Consider the following 25,660-nt stretch of genomic DNA (forward strand, 5'->3'; position numbering starts at 1 on the left):
TACGCCCATGCTTGTCTGCATATGTAAATGTAACATTTCAGATAATTTGTAATAAAGAACAACTGTATTAATATATTGTGATTAAGCAACTGTTGAAGTATATATTTTTTTAAAATTATATTTACTGTTTTAAAAAATACAAATGAACTGCTGGCATTTTTTATTGTGTTGTTACGCCAGCTTTGAGCTAAATAATCTTGAGATGGATTGGTTGCATCCCGTGCAGTGATCTATCGACCACCCAAATAAAGTAAATACTTTTATTGATGACTGCTCTGATTTTTTTCGCTGGAATTATGCCAAAATATTATCATGTTTTTTTTTTTTTGTTTTTTTTTTTGTTTTTTTTTATATTATTGATTCTTTTAACTTGGTACAGTCTGTGAATAGTCCTTTACATGAGCATGTGCATAGATTAGATCTGGTTTTGTCGTATGGTTTTCCTGATTGCAATATTGAGGTATGTGATGCTACCTTCTCTGACCACATGCCTGTTCTATTTGAATGTTATCTTTCAAGTTTTTCAAGAATGTTTTGAAACCCTTGTAAAAGTAGTAATGCATCTCTAATTGTACCTCCTAAATTTTAAACATGCAATAGTGGAACCATTGATTAAGAAATCCAATTTGGATACCTCTATTATTTATTTATTTATTTATTAGTTTTAACAACTGTTAAAAATACATTTTTTGAATTTTTTTTTCTCGGAACAGTAGTATAAAACAAAAAGCAACTGTGCAAATTTAAAAGACATCCCACCCCCTGGTAGACTTCAAAATAACGTTTTTTTTTTTTTTTTTTGTATTAAAATAAACAACAACAATAATAATAAATTAAGTTATATTAATACATTAATACCAAATTTAATAATTTTTACCAAGATTTTAGAAGAGATGACACAAAATTAAAAACTGAAAGCCATAAATTTACAGTTTTTACAATAGATCCATGTATACGAGAAGTAAATTCCATTGAGATAATACACAGTCCAGGTTGGTCCGTCTATTGTGTAAGGAGGATTAGATAGCTCGATTCTTGATCATTTTAGACCTACCCCAAAGCTTTGGAATAACTTTCCTCTAAATGTTAGGCTGGCCCAAACATTTGCTGTTTTTTAATCTAGTCTTAAAACGTAGTTTTACTCTAAGGCATTTAACTCAGAGAGCTATGTTTTTTATGTATTTGGTTAGAGTTATTGTTTGTTATTTGTGTTATGTGTAAAATTGTTTTACTTTGATTATGCTTGTACAGCACTTTGGGGAAAATGGTTGTAGGGTTTTTTTTTGTTGTTGTTGTTTTTTTATGTTCTATAAATCCTCTTAAGACTCTGTGGCCTCATAGGAGGACATTATATTTTTGTGAGTTTCTCTGAGACTATACATGCCACAGTTTTAACCTGGATGTCCAGTACAGAGCACATTCATGGTTTTTCAGATACCAAATGATTGGATGATTGGACCATGACCACTCCCTCTCCTTGGCCATCAAAAATGTTTGAAATTAATTTAGTGACACTCTTATGGAAATATGATAATATTTTGTAATTATCATTTAAAGGGTTAATTCACCCAAATAGAAAAATTATGTCATTAATAACTCACCCTCGTGTTGTTCCAAAAACCCATAAAGACCTCCGTTTATCTTTGGAACACAGTTTAAGATATTTTAGATTTAGTCCGAGAGCTCTCAGTCCCTCCATTGAAGGTGTGTGTACGGTCTACTGTCCATGTCCAGAAAGGTAAGAAAAACATCATCAAAGTAGTCCATGTGACATCAGACGGTCAGTTAGAATTGTTTGAAGCATCGAAAATACATTTTGGTCGAAAAATAGCAAAAACTACGACTTTATTCAGCATTGTCCTCTCTTCCATGTCTGTTGTGAGAGAGTTCAAAACAAAGCAGTTTGTGATATCCTGTTCGCGAACGAATCATTCGATTTAACCGGATCTATTTGAACCAGTTCACCTAATCAAACTGAATCGTTTTAAATGGTTCGCATCTCCAATATGCATTAATCTACAAATGACATAAGCCCTCTAAGTTCAAACAAACCAATATCCCGGAGTAATTCATGTACTCAAACAGTACACTGACTGAACTGCTGTGAAGGGAGAACTGAAGATGAACACCGAGCCGAGCCAGATAATGAACAAAACATTGACTCATTCACGAGTCAAGAACTGTTTCTGTCAGACGCGTCCGATTCGAGAACCGAGGAGCTGATGATACTGCGCATGTGTGATTCAGTGTGAAGCAGACTGACACACAGAGCGTTTGAACCAAACTGATTCTTTTGGTGATTGATTCTGAGCTGATTCTGTGCTAGTGTCATGAGGAAACTGAATAAAACCGATTCAGTTCGATTTGGTGAACTGGTTCAAAAAGATCCAGTTACATCGAATGATTCGTTGGCGAACCAGATATCACAAACTGCTTTTTTTTTTTAACTCTCTCACAACAGACACGGAAGAGAAGACAATGCTGAATAAAGTAGTAGTTTTTGCTATTTTTCGACCAAAATGTATTTTCGATGCTTCAAAAACTTCTAACTGACCCTCTGATGTCACATGGACTACTTTGATGATGTTTTTCTTACCTTTCTGGACATTTTTCCGTTCTGACAGTATTCCGTTCACACAGTTTCAATGGAGGGACTGAGAGCTCTCGGACTAAATCTTAAATATCTCAATCTGTGTTCCAAAAATAAACAGAGGTCTTACGGGGTTTGGAACAACATTAGGGTACGTTACTAATTACATCATTTTGCTATTTGGGTGAACTAACTCTTTAAATCTTTCTCATTTTTAAATTGTCAAATCAACATCTCAGGAAAATGTCATGGGGTTTCAAATCAAAATATAACTTTCTGTTATGAAACAGGACGTTGATTTCATACATGTCCTCATATGAGGACACCTCATAACTAAAAGCATGTTTATTACGTATTTTGGGAGACATAGCAAATGAACAGTGAAATAAATTATATTTCAACATTCTATGAAATATTATTTACTATTATGAAAATCTTGTCAATTATTACTCCCATTATTACACTTCTTTTTTCATAACATGTTGCCCCAAAAAACATTAATATGCAAATTAGATTAAGTTTATTTATACATTGTATATAATGAGAAAACCTATTATGGTAATTTGACACACTTTTTAGAAGAAAGACAAAACTAAAAAATGGATTGGCGATTTAAAAAATAATCAATTATTTTGGCCTATGCATGTTTATTCATGGCTTTTTATTTTTGTAAAGAAATTGAATCCTGATGTCCTCTACCGAGGACATAGCATAACTTAGCATAGCATGACATAGCATAGCATAAAAATAAATATATATTTTATTTTTTTATACATTATTTCTAATGCTCTAAACAATGTACACACATGGAATAAAAACTTCTTTTTTTTTTTTTTTCTAAAACGTTTTTCTCTGGTCTTAAGAGGTTGCATTAGTACATTGGCTCTCTGTCTGCTTGATCATTCTCCTGCATTCCCACACTTCTGCTGTACAGGGGTTGAGACACTGGGTTGACCTTGATTCCACTGACAGCATTGAGTCAAATTTAATCTAAATTTAATCTAACAGAGTGTTTATCAGCAAGTCATATTTTACTCATATTTATTACTTTTAACCATGACAAAGTCACTGAACATAATTCAAATTTAATAACAATCCTCCTGCTATGTCATATTAATCAGTTGAGGGCCTCAGTAACCAACCATACCACTGATCCCACAGTCTCGTGTTACTCAAATCATAACCTCACTGACCTGAAGACATCAGTTCTTCTTTGCTTTAGGCCTGATTTTACGAACCCATGCTCTGGTTTCTAATTACCTGACGTTTGATCTGGTTCAAGTACACGTCAGTCTTGTTTGGAGACCAAATACAGTGGGGATTCTGAGTCCAGAGTTATCATTAGAAACAACAGGTTTATTTAAATAAAAAAATATAATAATAAAAAAAGGGTTCTGGAAAGATATTTTAGAAGTTGTAAAATAAATGTGTCAGTCCAGTGGCTGATGGTCTGGTCTGGTATTATCAGTCGCCCTCAAGGGAACGCTCACTCGAATGAGTTGCATACCTTCTAGATCCATGATACAGTCAGTTGTTCTGCAATGTTACAGGAACTAAAAAAAAACAAGCAGAGGCAAGAATCTCTGTGCACGTACAGTAGTTTAATAAAGTGACAAAAAAACACCAAAAACAGAGAACAAAACACTAGCAGAATGTCAGCCATAATCTTCAACAACTGACAAAAAAGAAAAGAAAAAAAAAAGACAAGAGAAACACGAGGGCTATATATAAAGAGGAGAACATGGACAAAAACGAGGCAGACAGCAAACGGGCAAAGCACACAACAGACATTAACATTAACATTATCACTCCATACATCAGAAAATACTATCAATAGACAAACATATATATATATATATATATATATATATATATATATATATATATATATATATATATATATATATATATATATATATATTCATGCATAAGTATAATGTTAAAATGGACCAGTGCATGAATGTCATTTACATGGACACTTTTTACTTCCAACGAAATAAACACGAAAGCTTAATGATTGGGTTGATATGTGTGTTTATGTCACAAGATTCTGATCAGATTTAATCTTTTGACATGCGCACACTGTATGAATATACAGAGTTTCCCGTTGTTGTCGCTTACTGTTTTAAAAAGCACAGTTGATATGTATCTACTTCGGGTCCTAATTAGTCGACGACCAGCACATGAACTGCTGCTAACTTTATAAAGCAGTAGAAGTGCCCCTTCCCACACCCGAAACCAGTAGTCTGTAGATGATAGTCTAAGAGGCCATGTCCACACATGCAGGTGTTATTATTATTATTATTATTATTATTATTATTATTATTATTATTATTATTATTATTATTTTATAAAAAGAGTGTTTCCTTCTAGGTGCATTTTATTCAACCGTAAGTGGACTGGGGTATTCCACTATTTTATGTGAAATTCCATTTCCGAAGGACGCAAACGTGTTTAGATCAAAGGGCACTACGAACTGCATAGGGAATAAGGGAACATCAATACATCACTTTACAGGTAGTAGAGATGGAAAATCACCCAGCTGTCATCGCGCACCGCATCACCAGTCAGACTAACGATGGGGTAGAGCCGTTAGAAGAGTTTTTTTAAAGGCTCTGCAATAGAGCGGTTACAATGCAATACAAACTATAGAATTTATGAATGGTCATGGTGATGAACGTTACAATTGCATATCGTACTGTATGAAACATTTTAAAAGTCAAAGAAAACTAATAATGGGTTGTATAAAATTACAACATTTAAAAAATGTGACAACTTGCCCTAATTATATATTTTTGTAAATATTCACAAAATTCACATTTAACATCTGTCCTGACTATTCTGACTAACGACACAGTGTGTTCATTTTCTATGCTGTGAATATTAGTGTAATTTGTTTGGTAAGGTGAGAGATGACAAAAAAAAAAAAAAAAAAAAAGAGGCACAGTTCAACCCTCTGTGTAGTGCAAGCGCATGCAGAATGAAACTAAATATCAAAGAACATCTATGAGAAATAAATCAAAACATGGCACGACTCAGTAGGTCACATTCAAATTATGAGTTACAAATCATCTCCTCCTTGTCACAGCAGCTGAAATTAGTATGATGGGATAATAATATTGGTGTCATAATGGCTATGATGATGTATATGGACATCACCCTGTGCTCTTGCTGAAATGCTTTTATAAAATGCAATAATATTGTAGCAGCATGGAAATGACTAATAACAGAAAAACACGAGCATGTACAGTAGCTGCTGTTATATTATTCTATATTTTGCTGTTATATGACTCATGAGAATAACACATTGAAATCTGATCAAGCAAACCTCTAGATTGAAGATTTCTTTATTTATTTATGTGTGTTATGTATGTATGCATTTATTAAGCAAACAAAGCAATACAGACAGATTAAAAAAGGCGATTATATAAATAAAAGAGGAAGTAAAACATAATACAGGAGGAAACAAGTAAACAAGTAGACAGATTGGAACAGGATTAAAAAAAACATACAAATATAAATATACATACATAAAGACACATTCAATATAAAAATCTCTAAATTTGAATTGTTTGAAAGTGTGAAGCATTGAAGGTATAATATATTTATAATATTTTATAATAAAAAGAATGAATGAAAAAGTAAATAATATTATATAATATATAATATACAAATAAAATAAAATAAAATACAATAAAACAAAGGCTTCTTGGAGCGGGAATTGCAATGCTCTACGTACCAGTGAAATTTGCATGTACAGCATTTATAACGATATTGACATGTAATTAATGTAATATATGTGAATTTTCTAACTAAACATTAGTGTTTGTAAAATGTTTAAAGTAGATTACATTTTCATTTTATGTCTATTTATAAATATGACCAAATCAAGAGAGATTTCATGTGTATAACAATAATAATATTAATAACAATAAATGTTGTTCGATAAAGATTTATTTTAGAAAAAGAAAAGCAATACTAAAATGTTCAAATAATGTAGAGCAGTGTCATAAGAATATCATCAGATAGTTTAGTGTGTTCCTAACAATATCAATTGTCTCATTATTTTTAATTATTACTTAAATTAACCCAAATCTTTTGTTAGTTGATCATAAACTACACCAACCGTACTAATTTTCCAGCTATGAAATATAGTTTATTTTTTATTTTTTATATATATCAAAAGTCTGGCAGAAGGGAAGACCATAAAAATAAACAAATACAAACATGAAAATATATAGCATTTAAAAACCCCTTAACTGTCACTCACATTTTTGAACATAGACTTTGTGATGTACGATCCAATGTAAGATCCAAACTTTAATTTGTATAATTCATGAATGAAAATATTTTGTAACATGATATTGATGTACCATTTACATGGTAATGCAATGTCTGCTTTTAAAATGGGGTTTAAAGGATGAATTTTGAGATTTTAAGATTTTAAGTTTTCAGCCGATATATTATTTCTGATGATTTCTAAAATGTGATAGAGAAAAAGGCAACAAAGAAGTCTTTTTTTTAAAGGTCAAAACATTGGTAAAATATATATTTGGGAGTCTTAGACCTTTCCAACGATATATAGTTTGTCAAGATTAGATCAGATTTAATTGTAATATAGTGAAGTAAATGTAGGCGTCCCACAGAGGGGACGGGTGACAGTTAAAAGTAAAGTATTAAAGTATTTAAAAGAAGTCAATCTGACTCATACAAATCTGAAGTAGAAGAAACACCCAAACAAACAAGTTGATTTGCATGCACGTGTATGGTGAGCATGAGCTCCAAACAGATGAAGGACAGGTGAAATGGCATTTCCTGTTTTTATTTTGGATAAAGAACATGACTGGTTATGAGATGATTCTGTTGTCATGTATCTGAGCGAATAAAGAAACTCCTACAGGTGTGGGCAGAGATAAGCATTGTGCATTTGTGCTAGTTAATCCATTCAGTCCCTCTCTAAAAAACACACATACACACATATATTATATATATATTTCTACTGTTGTGAGTTTAGAAATAGAATTTAAGCATGACAACTGGAGATGACAGACACTAAGAACCTTACAGCACCATAAGCTCTGGATCAAATATGAAGCACTGAATTATCGAGAGTATAACGTTCCCAATAGCTGACAGACAACAAGAAGGCGATAATGTAAATATGTGTCCATCATTCTCCTTTACTAAATGAATGGTGGGAATATTCTCCTTCAATGCAAAAACTATTGATATACAAACAGATGCTGATCTATCAATTACAGGCAGCTGTCCAATCAAATCTGATTCTGTCTCCATCTGTTCACAATGATGCAGGGGGAAACTGAATATTTCCATCCGCACATCTGAGGATAGCCAGGATAAAAACTACTTTCTATTAATATGCAACGGATTCATTTAAAAAGCAGAATTGCATGTATAATGTATACTTTATTTTCATTGTTGTGCATCATCTTCATCTATACACATATATATACATATATAACTCAGATGTTGCTTTTTCATACCTCTGGGAAATTCTCAGTTATGTTTTATTGCTACAATAATTACAAAGAAATGGCAAGTGGCACACTGAATTAAACATGAAATAATAATGTATGTTTGAAGGTAGTTGACAGATGAAGTTCATATGTTCATATGAAATATAAACTACAGTTTGGGGTCACTAGGATTTTCAGAATATAATTTAAGTTCTATTGACTTTGAAAGATGTTTCTTCTGCTCACCAAGTTTGCATAAAAAACAGTAATATTATGAAATATGATTTAAATTTAAATTACTATTTTCTATCTGAATATAATTGGAGAAGTACCGTCTGAAATTTTCTTCTAAAATTACCATTTTTATCAGGCTCCTTTATTTATTTCACTAAAATGGCATAGAAAATGACCTATACATTAATGGCACAATATATAATATTTTTTTTTATTAAAATACCCCAAAACCACTAGAACAGTGTTATATATTAAGCTGACTTGTGTACGTTATCTCAAATGTTTTGAAGAATGTTTAAATCCAGAGAAATAAGCAATTTTAACTAGTGACACAGAACGTGACTATAGTGTTATAGTGTCGCCTGCCAGTGATGTCATAACCCCATAATTATTATTTTTTTCTTTTTTAAGAAACATTGAAACACCAAAAACGCTTTAATATGTTGTGCGTTTCAATAGACTGGTGACGACCACACAGAGTAGCATTATAACATAACTTTCAAACGTATCTTATATGATAAAGCAGCGCTGATTTTTTCCCCCTCATACTCACGAGCAGAAGAAACAGAAGTAGTTGACTGTGGCATAATAAAAGCTCTGCAGCTTTCGAGCCATGTGTCACACTCTTCAGCGGCCTCATTTCCCTTTGACGGCTTTCAGCCTCACCCTGCTTCATTCTACTTCATTAATAAATCATTAACTCCTCAATAATCATGATTTTTGCTCGAGTCCCATTGTATTGCTTTGGATATGGGGATGAAGTTGAAGCAGTTGTAACACATTTTGTTACACACACACACACACACACACACACACACACACACATATATATATATATATATATATGTGTGTATATGTATATGTGTGTGTGTGTGTGTGTGCCTGTGAAAGTGTGAAAGTGTTCTACCCCTTCATTTTTTTCACGTTATGTTATGTTGCTGCCTTTTGTAAACCTGCTATAAATTATATATATATATATATATATATATATATATATATATATATATATATATATATATATATATATATATATATATATATATATATATATATATATATATATAAACTTAGATACATTGCATAAGTATTCATACCTAGTATTCAAGTATGCATAGCTAAATATTTTGTCCTGCTGGAAGGTGAACCTTCTGCCCAGTCTGAGGTTCTGAATGCTCTAGACTAGGTTTTCATTAAGGCTATCTCAATATTTTGGTGCATTGAGTGTTTTTCTAGTCTGAAGATTTGCTCAGTCACTGCCACTGAAAAGCAGCCCCACAGCATGAGGCTGCTACCAGGACACTTTACTTTTGGGATTGTACTCTGTAGGTGATGAGCAGTGCCTGGTTTCCTTCAAACACGTTGCTTGAAATTTAGGTTCATTAGACCAGACCATTAGAATGTCTTTTGGGTGTTTTTGGTCACTCTAGGTCTAGCTCTAGCCACTCTATAGTGGCTAAACGAACAGAAGGTACAGCAAGGGATACAGATGAAGAAGATCTGAGAGTACTTTTCGGAATGTAGATATTAAGCAAATCAGAAAGAAATTGTTGTGCACCATTATGAAGAGCTTTAAAAATGAGAAGTAAAACCTTATAATCTACTCAATATTTAACAGGAAGCAGGAGATGGTAGCGATCTGGAGTGATATGCTCGATGGAGGAGTTTCTAGTAATTGTACGTGCAGCTGAATTCTGGACCAAGTGAAGTTTGTGAAGGAGTTTGTTAGGTAGCTCAAAGAGAAGAGAGTTACAGTAATCAATGCGCAGGGTAACTAGAGCATGTACAAGAATAACTGAATTTGGTATAAGAAATGGACGAAGGCAGCTGATGTTCCGAAAAAAGAGATAGGTAGACCGAGTAATATTGTTCACATGCTTTTCAAAAGATAAAGTACTATTGAGGACCACTCACAGACGTTTTACCTGGGGAGATTACAGAGTTATTAACAGAAAGTTAGAAACCGTTGGATTTTGACAAATTATATTTGGTACCAACAAGGAGAACTTCTGTTTTGTCAATATTCAGCTTGAGAAAATGTCAACTCTTCTAAGCAGCCCAAAAGAGAGGACGAAAGAAGGGTAGAATTAGGCTTAAAAGACAAAAAAAGCTGGGTGTTGTCAGCATAGCAATGAAAACCGATGCCGGTAATTCCTATTGAGAGTAGTCTATCTTCATGAGAAATTGTTTCAAAGACCGCAGTTAAATCGAGTAGAATAAGTGTAGTTAAAAGTCCAGAATTGGTCGACATCGGCAGATCATTAACAAGCTTTACCATAGCAGTCTCTGTACTTTGCAAAGTGTGGAAACCAGATTGGAATATTTCAAACAAGCTATTTTTTAAAAGATGGGAATGAACTTTTTCCCGAATGTTTGAGAGAAAGGGCAAACTGGAAATTGGGTGAAAATTAGCAAATTATTAGTGTCAGCTCCTGGTTTCTTAAGTCTTAGAGTGATTACAGCAACCTTAAAATATGAAGGAACCACACCAGAGGTGAGATACGAGAGTATAATATCAGTTACGAGTCAGAGAACATAAACAAGCTTTGACCAGGTGAGTGGAGAGTGGATCTAACTGACAAGTGGAAGACTTAGATTGTTTGATAAAACCGAATTGTTCATCAATAGTTCAAAACTGTAAAATTAAGACAAATGAGAATAACGGGAAGGTAAATACGACAGATAAGATGCTACGTTATTTTGAGAAGTTAATTGTTGATGAATATTTAAAATTTATTATTAAAAAAGTTAATTCAATTATCACACAATCACTAGAAATATAGATGAGAAGGAAGGGCATCAGGAGGCCGTAGGATATTATTTACTTTATTAAACAAGGACCTTGTATTCCCTTCACCTAACCCAAATATAGTAATCAGATTTGGTGGTTAAAAGAGCATTATTGTAATGGAGCATATGATCTGTGTACATACCTTTATGAACATTAAGTCCAGTTTTAATGTATAAGTGTTCCAAGCGACGCCCCTTAGTTTTAAGTTGTCTTAGGCCCCATCCACACGGAGACGGAGCTTACCCCAATCCGATCTTTTTTTTCCTCGTCCCAAGAAATATCCGCGTCCACACGAAACCGAATAATGATGTAGTATACATGCCAGACCAGTATGTGGCGCTGTAATTCTGCCACAGAGATACACTAAAAACAGAGAAGAAGACTTGGACTATGCTCATAAACCTTGCGCGTGGTACACAAACGAACATGGAACAATACATTTATTAATCAGTGTTAATGTTAGTTAATAAAAGGACAATCATTTAGTGTTTGTTCATGTTTTTGTTGCTGTTACATGACGTAGAGGTGTCTGATTAGGGGGGAGACATGGGCTGATGACGTCATCGTTTCAGAAAATATATGGATTAGCAGTCCAGACGAAAACGCAAAGACGGCAGAAACGCGTCTCCGTGTGGACGGGGCCTTAGTCCTGGTGTAAACCAAGGTGCAGAATGAGTAAAATAAATATTGTGAGTTTTTAAAGGTTCAAATGTATCAAGTACACTGTGCAATCCCTCGTTATAATAAGAAGCCAAGTCATCTGGAGTAGAGAAAGCATTGCTCCTGAAGAAATTGTCCAATCCATCAAAAAGAGCAGATAGATCGATGTTCCTGATATTGCAAAAATGAAATGGAATGACCCATGTTGGTTTTTTCAACCATACACTTAATACTGAATGATATTCACTTCTTATATGGGCAAGTCTAAAGCATGACAATTGGAAGATGTTACACCAGGACGACAAATAAGGTAAACAATATGGCCTTTACTATGAGTTGGAAAATCAACAAATTGCTGTATTCCAAAACTGTAGAAGACAGTATTGTTGACATTGTCCATGTTTAGATTACAATTGCTCAATATAATAACATTTTGAGATGTAACACTCACTAAAGTTAATAATACAGAAAAATCATTAAAAAAATAGTATTGCTCCTGGGTGGATGATAAACAGTGGCTACAACAGTAGGAACAGGCCCATTAATTTGTAAAACTGTGAACTGAAATGGATCATATAGAGCCACGTTCTTGAGAGAGGTTTTCCACTTCTCATTTTAAAGTATCCAATCCCTCCACTATGGGCAGACATGTAAGGTTGACAGGTGTAAGTAAAGCCAGGAGGGCCAGATTTGTTAAGCTGCAAAAATTCATGGGATTGTTGCCATGTTTAAGTGAGACATATAAAGTCAAACTTACTGTAAATCAGGAGATCGTAAATCCTTTGTTAGTTACTGAGCGAATATTAAATAAGCCAAAAGTAAGGTCAGTCATACCAGATTTGATGCTAGTAGTCCGGACGATATCATCCAGCACACTGTGGTCTACAGTCCATATTGATTCTTTGGTGGATGCTGATTGGACGACCAGAACGATGGTATTTGGCCGATGTCATCGTAGATATAATTCTGTCGTGACCCACGATGGATCCACATATATAATCTATAATCCACATTAAAAATCGGCTAATCCACACTGTTGAATACAAACTCCAGGGCAACTCTGAGAAAATGGAACATCGTCAAAAGCCACATTAGGGAGCGTCAGGTTAATCATTTAGGTGCAGAGAATCACCGACCTGCTGATTCCGTCTTAAAACTTAGTTGCCGATTTCCCTCTTTGAAAACAGAGCGTCGTCAGAGGCAGTGGTCGGAAGCTTCAGATTGATCAGACAGTAAAGATCACTGAATCACAGATTTCCTTAATTAGGTATATACAGCCCTTTAAAAATTACCTTTAATTCTTCTAGTTAAAAATGACCATAAAAGGCAACAGTAATCAATCATTTACAATAAACTAGCAAACATACTTAAACTTTAAAGGAGCAGCGGCAGCAGTACATGCCAGCGTTCATTCTAGATGTTAAGATTCAATGAATTTATCCCATCCTAAGTGCACACACACAGCAGTGAACAAATTAATAAACACATTAAGTTGTGTGTGCTGTTCCTAACCATACCCAGTCAACTGAATTTGCCACAGGTTAACTTCACTCAAAGTGTAGTAACATCTATAAGCAATATGAATGCTCCTGAGCTACATTTCAGCTGTCCCAGAATAATGTAATTGTTTTATTTTTATTTTTTTAAATGTGCAAAGATGTTAAAAACCTGCTTTTCGCTTTACCATTATGGTGTATGGGGTGTAGACTGATGTGGAAAAAAAGTAATTTAAAGCAGTTTAACATAAGGCAGCAACATAACAAAACGGGTATGAATACTTTCACAAGACACTGTATGTATATATATATATATATATATATATATATATATATATATATATATATATATATATATATATATATATATATATGTCAGTTTTGAACAATTTAAACGATATATAACACTAGTAAGAGGAAACTGATACTTAAATGACAACTCCAATAGTTTTTCCGAGCTATGGAAGAAGCTCCGACCAATAAAGAGTGTCAGACTTCAGTGGAGTCGCACCTGTGTGGTGAAAAAGCTGATATCTGTGTCTCGGGACAGCAGGACTGGTGAGAGCAGCAGGAAGAACTGTGATCAGTGTAATGCTTAGAGGTGAATGTGAAGCAGGATCTATTTCCCTGTGTCATCATGACCCGTTATCCACCTATTACCCCTCCAGCGGTGGAGGGTGGCACAGATACTGAGTCCCGCTTACAGCCTGTGATGAAGCACCTGAAGCTAATAGCACCTCATCAGAGCTCCCATAAAGCCACAGTGGTCTCCATTAGTTCTCCAGCTTGCTGGGTAATTTTTTCATGGCAGGGCCGTTTCTAGCCATTTTGACACTCTAGGCAAAATCCCTGTAGGCAAAATCCCCCCCAACTCAAAAGAACATACACTGTAAAAAGTCCTTCAAGGGTGTTGTCTGTAGGAATTTATTTTAAAAAGTATATTTATTCCAATAAATTGATTCCCTTTTCTTTTTGAATTAATTTAAGTTTTACATAAGTAAAAAGTGTGAATGTTTTTGTAACTTATTATTACCTATCAAAAAAATGATTTTACTGACCTTCACAATAAATTGCTTCTACAAAACTCTATTTAAGTGTTTATATCCAAAGTAAAACGTCACGACCCGCCCACATGCTGCAGCAGAACAACGAGATCGTTGTCCGTTGTCACCTGTACCGGACCAGTTTCAGATTTCTGTGGAGTTTTTGAGGGTCTTTTACAACGTGCAACCGATGTAAGTAACTATTTACATCGCATAAAGTTAGGTTTTAGCCGAATGAGCACGCATTTATTGAACTATAAAATGTAAAAGCTTCGCCTGGTTTGTTTGTCAGTTTTGCAGGCGCCGCATGAGGCCTCACCGAAGGTCTTGACATTAACATTAAAAGTTACGTTAACTGCTAGGTTTGTAGTCAGACCTGCAAACTTGTCGCTTTTCGGCGACAATAGCCGTTTTCTTGGTTAATTGGGTCATTTAACGTTACGTGAATCGCGTACAACCGGGATTTTTTTTTTTTTTTTTTTTTTTTTTTTGGTGGGGGGTGTGGTTGCGCGGCAAAAACATCTACGTTACAATCCAAAGATGCAAGACTTGGAGCCGAATCTGCCCGAGCAGACGGATATTAGTACATCTCATCATCACACAGACAACCAATTTGCGCCTCTAAATCAGTGTTATGATCTGGTTTTCAGTCTGAAGTAAATGGCTCGTCCGTTTGGAGATATGCGCGCACAGTCAGCGGAGGCTCGCACTGCGGTGCCAGGCGAAAGTATAAACAAGGCTTTAGGCAGTCATTCATGATGTGGGTAAGAAGTTAAATGTGACTGTTTACTAGGGTTGGGTACCAAACTCGGTCCTTTAAGGGCACCGACCGAATTACGTCGGTACTACCGAGTACCAGTTCACATTAAATCAATCGGTACCACATTTCGCGTGAAAATCGTGTGTTTCCGTCTCATACGAGGACATAAACGCATGTCCGTCATCTCCAGAGCAGCTCTGAGAGTTAAGTCACTTCATCAGCATTTTACCGTTTCATTTGAGAAAAACTACCGTTATGTCATACACACACAGAAACAGAGATGGTATACAGGGCAACCCATCAAAATAAAAGTTCGGTTTAACTTGAGAAATATGTCATTATTGTACAGTAGAGTTTAGAGATGTCTCAATGTAATAATGATACTAACACTAATGTAATAATTATAAACTATCAACACTTTATTTTTTAAGTAATATATCAAAAATTTTCTTCCATGTTTTGATTTTAACAGTATAAAGCTCAGTTGTGCAGCTTTGTTTGACAAAAAAGTTTCAGGTATAAATTAATATTATCTTCATTTGATTACCAGAAAATACACAACACAGAATTTGTGGGAAATCTTTTTATAGAAATTGAATTAAAAATAGAAAAATAAAAATATGGTTGTTTTTATTCATTCAATTAATTAAGTAGCTATAGCCTATATTTACAGGTAAATATTACAGTGAACAAACATCACAGACAATGGCAGACCAGGGCAGCTCTGGCATAATGTCAATAACACTTCTATAAATAACTTACAGTTTCTTTACAGTTATTGATGTATCTCTTAAGTACCGAAAAAAAGTACCATTGGGTACCGGTACCGAATTGCAGGTACCGATACCGATTAAAATGTGAACGGTACCCAACCCTACTGTTTACACAATAGCTGATGCGAGAGTAAGTGTAACATAAAGCAATTTGGCAACTGTGTTAATCTCTTGTTGCATGGGATGCATTTCTAACAACATAGGGCTATTTAGATAAACAATCTGGCGAGCGTGTTGTTTCAGGCTAATACACCAACAGCAAATTGTCATTTGCATATTAAAATCACAAAAAAATTGAGCCAAGATTAATAATTAATCATTGAGATTAATAATTAAATATTAATCTTTTAATATTTAAAAGATTAAATATTTCTTTTGCATTGCAATAACATCAATGATCCTGATATTTTCATAAATAAACTCTACTTTCATTTGTGTTGCTTCTTTAGAAGACCATCAGATCAACTGGGAGGAGGAGTTCACGTGAGTAGGTAAGCTCTTTAGTAGGTGGAATTTAGGTAAATGTTTCAGAGGTTTGTTGTTATCTGTCATTTAGGGGAATTAAGGTAACCAAGAGTCAGTTATTGAGAGTCGGGGGAAAAAAGAAAAAAATAACTAAATTATCATCCCTTTCTAATTTTTAATGACAGATGGGATGGCCTTGTAAATTATGCAGTGCTGTTGTACCAGCAAAGACTGATATTCTAAAACATTATAGACTGCATCATGGGACCTTTGGACATAGCCATGCCTTGCCTTGTATACATATGGACTGCCCATGCTCTTTTAAAAATTGGAGTAGCTTCCGCTGTCACTTATCACGACAACATCCAGCAGTTGACTCACTTAACTCACCTCAAGTAACTCTTTTCTTTACCTGCCTATTATGTAAAATATCTGGATTCCCTAGCGAAAAGGAGTTTTTTGAACACATTGGTCATCATCTGAAGAATAATGAGACTGTAAAGTGTGTTTTTGCAGGGTGCGATCACCAAACAAATGTGTATGGGACTTTCGCGACACACAAACACAGGAAGCATACGCCACATGCTTCACAAGATTTCAAACCAGGCATTATTTGTGAAAGGCAGTTAACTGAACAGGAGGAGTCACTTGTTTTTGAAGCCTCTGAAGAGGATGATGATCACAATGATTCCAATTATCAAGTCTCTCGCTCACATGCTCACTATGAAGAGGATGATGGAAGCAATGTGGTTGTAGAGTACATAGCATCCCTCCTTTTGAAATTAGAAAGTGTTCATAATGTTTCAATTCGGTGCATTGATGAACTGGTAGATGATCTTCACTTCATAGCAAGTTCTGCATCCATAACTGCAATAAGAGATATTGTTGTTTCACACTTAAAGAAAAATAATTGTTCTATTGCTGACACGTTTGTAACATCTCTAGTGGAAGAATTGTGCAAATCAAATCCACTAAGCACAGCACTTAGTGCTGGTGGTCCTCTTTCATCATCATTTAGAAGGCGACAGTATTATAAAGAAAAATTTGCAGTTGTTGAGCCCGTTGAATACATCCTTGAACCAAATGAAAAGAGAAGTTTCCAGTATATCCCAATTCTCCAGTCCTTAGTTCAGATTTTAGGTAAAGACAATCTTAGAGAAAAACTTCTGAGTAAAGAACAGGACCAGTTGTCAAATATTCAATATGGATCATATTGTGATGGTACAGTCTATAAAGAGAATCCCTTTTATTCTGAAGAGCTAAGAATTGCACTTGTGCTGTATGTAGATGACTTTGAAATTTGTAACCCACTGGGAACATCAAGAAAAAAGCATAAAATCACAGCTATATACTGGGTCTTTGGCAACATCCCTCATTCATCGCGATCCACTCTTAACTCCATATACTTGGCCCTTTTATGCAAAGCAGTTGACATCAAAAGATTTGGCTACGCTGAAGTGCTTGCTCCTTTGTTAAAAGACATTGCTATTTTGGAGCGTGACGGTGTCTACATTTCCAGTGTTGGTCAACATGTTAAAGGCTCTGTGTTTTCTGTAGTCGCTGATAATCTTGGGGCACATTCAATTTGTGGACTTGTGGAAAATTTTTGTGGACCATTCATTTGTAGATTTTGCCTTGGAGAGCGATCAGAATTTCAAAGAAAGGAGGTGAGGTCAGGTGCATTTCCTGCTCGGACCAAAGAGAATCATGCCACTCATTTATTGACTGTTAAAGAAAATCCTGCTTTGACACACTGTTACGGTGTAAAAAATGCTTGCCCACTTACTGAAAATCTGAGCTATTTCCACTGTGTGACTGGCTATCCACCCGATATATTGCACGACACTTTTGAAGGCATCGTTCCCTTGGAATTGGGTCTGTGCTTCAGTGTTTTTATCTCAAAGAAATATTTCACTTTCAGTGAACTTAACAGTGCCATCACACAATTTCCGTATAAATGGGCTGACAAAACTGATTGTCCTCAGCCATTGCCTACAACCTTTTCCTCAAAAAAGAAGATTGGAGGAAACGCACATGAAAATTGGGCCCTCATACGACTGCTGCCATTCATTATTGGACACAGAATACCTTTGAATGATCCAGCCTGGCTTTTACTCATGTCTTTAAAAGACATTATTGAACTTGTCGTTGCCCCAGTCCACAACAAAGAAAGTGTTGCTTATCTTGACTCAAAAATTTCTGAACACCGACACAGATTCCAAGAAGTATTTCCTAATGAAGGGTTAATCCCAAAGCACCACTTCTTAGAACACTATCCTGCATTAATAAATGCTTTTGGACCTGTGATTGCTTTCTGGACAATGAGGTTTGAAGCGAAACACAGCCAATTTAAGCAGATTGTGAGACATACTGGCAACTTTAAGAACATTCTCCTTTCTCTGGCCACAAAGCATCAGCTTTTGATAAGTCACCACCTGCATTCCACAACAGTTGTGCCTGCTCTGAGTGTTGTAAGAGTCACATCAGTGCCTTTAGATGTCCTGCATGTAAATGTTCAGGAATCAATCAAGCATCTGTTTCCTTGTCAGTCTCAAGTACAGCTGGCTGATACAGTCACCTTCCATGGAACAAGGTACTCAAAAGGCATGATCGTGGCCTATGGTTGTACTGCTGGTCTTCCTGATTTTGCAGAGATTGTTCAAATTGCCCTTTTTGGGGAAAAGGTGCATTTTATTGTGAAAACACTCATGTCCTGGTATGATGAACACTATCGTGGATTTCATCTTGAGAAGACCGATCACATAACTCTTGTTGAACAACAAAACCTTAGTGATGTTTGTCCCCTGTCAGCCTATATTGTTGCAGGAAAGCTCATGGTGACATTAAAGCGCCACATCTGTCTCCAGTGTTGAGTATGATTTTGTATAACATATTTGTTTCTTATGTCTTTCTAGACATGGAACCAACAGTCAGATTCCGGGTCCTCATTGATCACGAGGTCAAAAAACTTACACTCAACAGTGGCATACCCTCAACTGTGGATGAATTGGTTGCAGCCATCAAAAAACAATTTGCCATCACCACAGAAATCAGTCTTCAGTACAAAGATGAAGAGTTTGATGACTTTTTCACCCTAACGACCACAAAGGAACTCAAAGATAAAGACACACTGAAAGTAGTGTGTGTACCGCTAAACATAACACTGACCCTTGTTCCCCAGGAAAGCACCCCTGATACCTCCAGTGTGTACTCTTTATCCGAGTCTGTGACACACTCTGACGGCTCAGATGATACTGTGATTCTGTCTCCTTCACCCTCTGAAAGGCAAAAACCATGGCCTGCTCTATTTCCCATTCCAACTTTCTCACACAACACTGAGCTGGCTTTGAGTCAAGGTAATGAGATTTATTTAAGAGATGGCACCCTACTGACATCACCCAGTGTCAAAGCGGATATCTTGGAGCGCCTGGCAGAGGCCATGTTTAGCTACACAGCGTACCCCAATGATGCCCAGAGGTCTGCAGTAGCACAGGCACTAATAGAAAAGCATCCCTGTTTGAAGGAGCCTGGCTCTTTTAATGGAATTTATGGGTGGCAACAAAGCCTGAAATACAAATGTGGAAACTATCGTACCAAACGTAAAGCATTGGGAAGCCCTGAACTCCTGATAAACTCAATGAAATACAAGATGGGAGATGACAGAAAACCTGCTAAAAACATCAAGAAACCAAAGAGGGCAGAAGTAAATTACCTGCCTCAGCACCCTTCTGGTGAAACAGACAGCAGCCTTGAGAATGTGAGGCTTGACCTAATAGAAGCCAGCAAGAAAAGGGACGTCAAAAGCATAAATGACATGATGGCCAGGACATATAGCTGGAGAAGAATGGAAGTGGTTGTCCAGTCCCCAGATGTGGCAAAATTTAAAGAAAGATGGCCTGCCCTCTTTGAACCATCCCAGGTAAATGATTTATTACTGACATGCTGCTCACTCATTTAAAAAAAAAGGCAAATAATAGTGAACAAAGTAGTTTATGTGATGCTAGACGCACTTTTTGATGAACACATACTGAAGACCCACCTAACATATTTTATGGAGTATTGGATTGCATAAAAATGAAAGGTTGCCAATTCTTTACACATCTTGAGTGTTCCAAATAACAGTCAAACAATTGATGTATTACAGATAAATGAAGAATTCCGAAGGTGTGCTGCAGTTCCACTAGAATCAGTGTTTATGTCCCAGCTGGACAAGTACACTCCAAAACTTCTTGACCTGTTTAGTGCGAAGGGTGGAGCGGTTGGTCAACGCATCAAGAACTTGTTAATGGAACTGATACAGGTGAGGCAAAAGTGTAACAATGCAGGGGCATATTAATACAATAAGTACTTTCTCTTGTCTTGCCTAATTGGGTGAATCCTAATTAATTTTAAGTTTATATATATATATATATAGTAAATTGAGCTCTGTTGAATAGGTAGTAGTACAGACCCACACTGATAATGGCATTGTATATTTGTTGTTATATTGCCTGCAAGATTCAGTTTTTCATTATTCACTCACCAACTATAGGATCCAAGTACCTCTGTGGTGAAGAAGAGAGACGTGACTCTGAGATGCCTCGTTGAATACATGGGAGAGAGTGGGCAAGAGCTCATCTCTGACTACTATGTAAGTATTGTTTAAAAAGCATAGTTCGTTTTTTTTTTTTTTTTGGGGGGGGGGGGGGCACTTATTCCTCAGATATCAATCTTATGTCTGTCTGAGTTTAGTACGGAGCTGGAGTTGGGGACATAGAACATATACTATAATTGGGTAGAGTTGGCTAGTCTGGATCTGTCAAAGGTTCAAAAACACACCTACAAACACCCAAATGTATGTGCAGGAACCAGTGTCCAAAATTAACCTTTTGGTCTTCCAGTGACTAGTAGACTTGATTTAAAAAATACTGTCATATTTTTCAACTGCAGCTTCACAGAAGTAAAATCCTTGTTTTACATTAATGCAGGAGTCATAATCATCTGATGATATAACTGTAAGAGTGGCATTTTCAGATACTTTTACTTAACCACACCTATGTGTTACCAGCTGAACCCCTCTGCCCTTTAAGGATTTAGGCCTTGGAGGTGACTTGTGTATGTGATGTAGTCTAGCAGGTTTGTTGTGTCAAGTGAGACTGTACTGAAAGTTGTACTATAAAGCCAGTTCAACAGGCTAGGCTTTCTGTGCAAGAGCTGGCTTGACCAAACTTAAAACCTTTTCTGAACTTTTTATGTGTGATTTTATTAAAGGCTTTTGAAGATCGTTCTCTGTTGCCACTTATTGTGCTGTTTATGTCTCGTACAGGGAAAAACAGAGAGCAGTGTCCACGAGGACTTGAAAATGAGCAATATGCAGATATACGTCTGCCGTGAACCAGATGCAGTGGGCATCATCATTGAGGGAATCCCAGTGCTTACTGATCTTGGAAATCTGGCCAGGGCATGTTGCCTGCTTCTGGGGATGACATATGCTCTGAACCTGCAGTATCCACCACAACTCTGCAAAACATTTGAGGTGTTCCAAAGACTTTTTGTGGGACTTGACACACTGCGCCCAAAACCTTCCTCCCGATTCATGACACTAAAAAACAAACTTCTGAGTTAGTTGGTCAAATGCCAGCCTCGCACTCATAAATGGCAATCTCATTGTGTTTTTCAGAGAGCTTTTCAGAAGATTGTTCTGAATGTTTATTTGTTAATTGGCTGCAGTTCAGAAGTTCTGTTATATAAACCAGTTTATGGTAAAATGTTTTAATACATACTAAGATGTACTGTGCACTTACGGATTGAAGCTGAAGTCAGTTATTTTGTGTCAGATGCCGTGATCCGGCTTCCCTGTGTTTTATTTTAATCTCCTTGTAAGGATATATGTAAGATTGTTGTTTAATTTTTGTTTTCTTTGCTTCACCACTCTTGCTCGGTGGGCAGTTTAACTGAGAAAAATGTGGTAGTCAAGCACAGACTTTTTCAGTTCCTGGATAAGCCTCCAGCTGCTGGGCACTTGAGCCCTTGACTCAGTTCTGTTATGTCAAATGCTGAGGTCAGAGGCCCTTTATTTCATTGTCAAATGTTTTAGTAGAATATGGCACAGATTGTACTTAAAACATGTTCTTGTATTAGTTTATGTTTTAATACATATGAAAAGGTACTGTACTGTGCACTAAAGTCAGTCCTTTTATGTAAATTGCTCAGGTCAAGAGTCACTGTATTTTAATGTCAGTGTTAATAGTACACAGATTGCACTTTGAAGGTGTTCCATTCTGCACTTAAAGATGAGGTCAGAAGTTTCTGTAATTTTTAATGTTAAAATGTTTACATTACCATTATTGTTACATTAACATTAAAGTTGATTACAGAAAATTAGTTTGTAATAAACGTTGGAATTGGAAACAAATACCTCTCTTTCCTTATTTATTAAAGTTATGGCAATGCTAACTAATTATTTCAAGTGGATTGAAGAAATATTTTTTCTAAATTAATGAGACTAAATGAATTAAAATCAAAAAGTTTAATTTTTTATTTTAAATGTTACTTATTTTAACTAAGTATGATTTGGTTAATATGCTGCTCTTTGTCACAATGGTTAAACTCAAATGTTTTGCTTAATCTTGTAGACTCTACTTGATTTTTTAGCATACAGTAAAATACATAATACTGATTTTTACCAACTCAAAATACCAAGAAGTTCACTAAACTTACAAAAAGTAGTTGGAAAATGTTGCCTTAATTTTTTTGAGTTGAATTTAAGTAACAGTTTTTACAGTGTAAAACTGATTATGTAAACAATCAAATCTTAAATAGCAACAGCTATAAACAAAATAAAAAATCTAAATAGCAATTTGAGGTTTTCACAAAAAATTTGTTAATTAAGCCACATAATGATGGTTACGATGGCGCTTTAACCTGATACACATAGCCTATACACAGGTTTACAGTAGGGTAAATATATTTAACAGTTGTTTTTCAAATTCATCAGGCATTATAGGAGAAAACTCAGAGCTGTTATTTTGGGAAAAGGACATTGCAATAATTGGGTGCCAATAATTGTGTCCACCATCAACTAGAGAAACCATTTATTTCACAATTAAATTTTGGAATGAAAAGTCAAAAGGATAAGCAATGCAGATTTATTTTCACAGCAGCCTTTGCTCATTGACTCACCGTCAATAATAGTGGAGGGCACTGTACCAAAAAGTGCAGTATACCACTGTATATTGAATAGATATGTATAACATATAACTGAACAAGCCAAATACAAGTGTTCATAATCTCTCTCTTTCTTTCTTTCTCTCTCTCTCTCTCTCTCTCTCTCTCTCTTACGCACACACACACAGACACACACACACGTATACAATGCCCTTCGCTAATATGGGCACCCTTGGTAAATAAGAGATGGTTGTGAAAAAGAAATCTGCATTGTTTATCCTTTTCTCCGATTATGCCTAAAGAGTTTGGAGAACACCTGATAAAAGATCACTGCCCACTCCTCTGGGTGTGTGTTCATGGTGTGTTCACTTCTCATTGCTGTGTGTGTGTGCACTTGGATGGGATAAAGCAAGTTCTAGTTGTGTCTGACAACTGACTATGCTCAAGTTTGTTTTTGAATGATCATGGGGAATTTTTCCTGAAACCCTCCTGAACAACATGTGGTGATGTAGAGGCTGTTTGAAAAGAAAGCACAAGAACACACTTATCTTTGTTGTTGTGTGTATTTAACTCCAGTATTGCTGAATTTAATGGCATTGTCTCTTATACTTCAAATTTGCTTGTAAATATGGTTTGTAATTGTGTATTGTAGTATTGTATTGTAGTAGTTAATATACAAATTACTTGTATTTTAAATACCGTATTTTCCGGACTATAAGTCACACTTTTTTCATAGATTTGGCTGGTCCTGCGACTTATAGTCAGGTTCGACTTATTTATCAAAATTAATTTGACATGGACCTAGAGAAATGAACCGAGAGACATGAACCAAGAGAAAACATTACCGTCTACAGCCGCCAGAGGGCGCTCTATGTTGCTCAGTGCTCCTGTAGCCTACACAGAAAACATAGAGTGCCCTCTTGTGGCTGTAGTCGGTAATGTTTTCTTTTGGTTCTTGGTTCTAAAATAAATGCAAGTTATAGTCCAGTGCGACTTATATACAGTGCGATAATATCATCATCAAGGGGAAACAATGTTGAAGATACAAACATTTCTGATAGAAACATATCAGAAAAATAAAATTTGGCATTTGTAAAATAAATGCATAATATTTGTTATCAATACATGATGTATTGATAACAAATATTATGCGTTTATTTTACAAATCACTTCTTCTCATATTTCTTTCAATTTCCCCAGCTTCGTAATTTTCAGTTTGCCAGAATCATCTGTCAGCACAAGCTGTGATATGAATAAAAAGGTGGTTATTTTCCATCCTTTCAAACCTCTAATGGAACCTTTAATTATCACGTCAAATTGTTCTCAATGTTAGTGGCAAGTCATAATTTGTCAGTCTGACATTGACATGTTTCCAAGTTTAATTTACTGCAATTTACTGAGAATTCTACACATTGTGTTTCCTCATTAGTTAACTCATGAAAAACTTATTGACCTTATTTATCTGCCTTTGATACTAGATTATATTTGCAGTAAATATTGGAGATATGTTTGATGTGTTCTTTCATTGTATATCTTCTAAGTAATTTACAAAATAACAAATGTTCAGAGGATCTAATTGAAACAATTATAAAACAAATAATAAAATAATATTAATAATAGTATCTCAATTATATAAAAACTGGTAGGTGGGTGGGTGGATGTGTGCGTGCATGCGTGTGTGTGTGAGAGAGCGAGCAAAATGCATTAGATAGAATAATGAATAATAATATAGTTACTTACATACTTACATGTGCATTTATTCTTTATATTGGGGGTATTTTCAAATATCACCTGTGATATTTGTATGGAGACATTGAATCTATTTAAAGTGTGAATGTTATTTGTAGTCTGGCTCATACAGGTTTAGATTAAACTCATAAATCTGCCCTTATATTCATGAATGTTGCTTTAAAGTCATGATAGCATATCTGAGTGTATCTGCTTTCATTGTCAACTAGATTATCGACAGAGACTTCATCTTTCCATAGTCTTTGATTTCCTGAAGTATTCCTGAATACTTCTGCTTGTGTTTAGGCAAGCAACACTACTTCTACTGTGGCTGCTAGGTGCACTATACTTTCCAACTTGCTATTTTCACTTGGTGATTGAGAAAATGTGGGAATGTGGGAACCCAGATTGTATCTGGAAACAAGAATTTCATAGACTTTAAGAAACTAGTGACCACCCACAAAACCCTAGCAACCATACAGCAAAGCACTTAAAATCAA

At 35.4% G+C, this 25,660-nt stretch overlaps 1 protein-coding gene across 1 annotated transcript; it reads left to right on the forward strand.

Moving 5' to 3' along the window:
* Positions 1–14,200: 14,200 nt before the first annotated feature.
* LOC113096529 (uncharacterized) lies at positions 14,201–22,109 on the forward strand. The gene is made up of 6 exons (XM_026261959.1): positions 14,201–14,480; positions 16,271–16,312; positions 19,202–20,205; positions 20,431–20,586; positions 20,818–20,916; positions 21,592–22,109. The coding sequence occupies exons 3-6, from the start codon at positions 19,204–19,206 to the stop codon at positions 21,889–21,891; spliced, it is 1,557 nt and encodes a 518-aa protein (XP_026117744.1). The 5' UTR covers positions 14,201–14,480; positions 16,271–16,312; positions 19,202–19,203; the 3' UTR covers positions 21,892–22,109.
* The last annotated feature ends 3,551 nt before the right edge of the window (positions 22,110–25,660 follow it).

The sequence above is a fragment of the Carassius auratus genome, chromosome 1 (genome assembly GCF_003368295.1).
Source record: "Carassius auratus strain Wakin chromosome 1, ASM336829v1, whole genome shotgun sequence".
Taxonomy (NCBI): domain Eukaryota; kingdom Metazoa; phylum Chordata; class Actinopteri; order Cypriniformes; family Cyprinidae; genus Carassius; species Carassius auratus.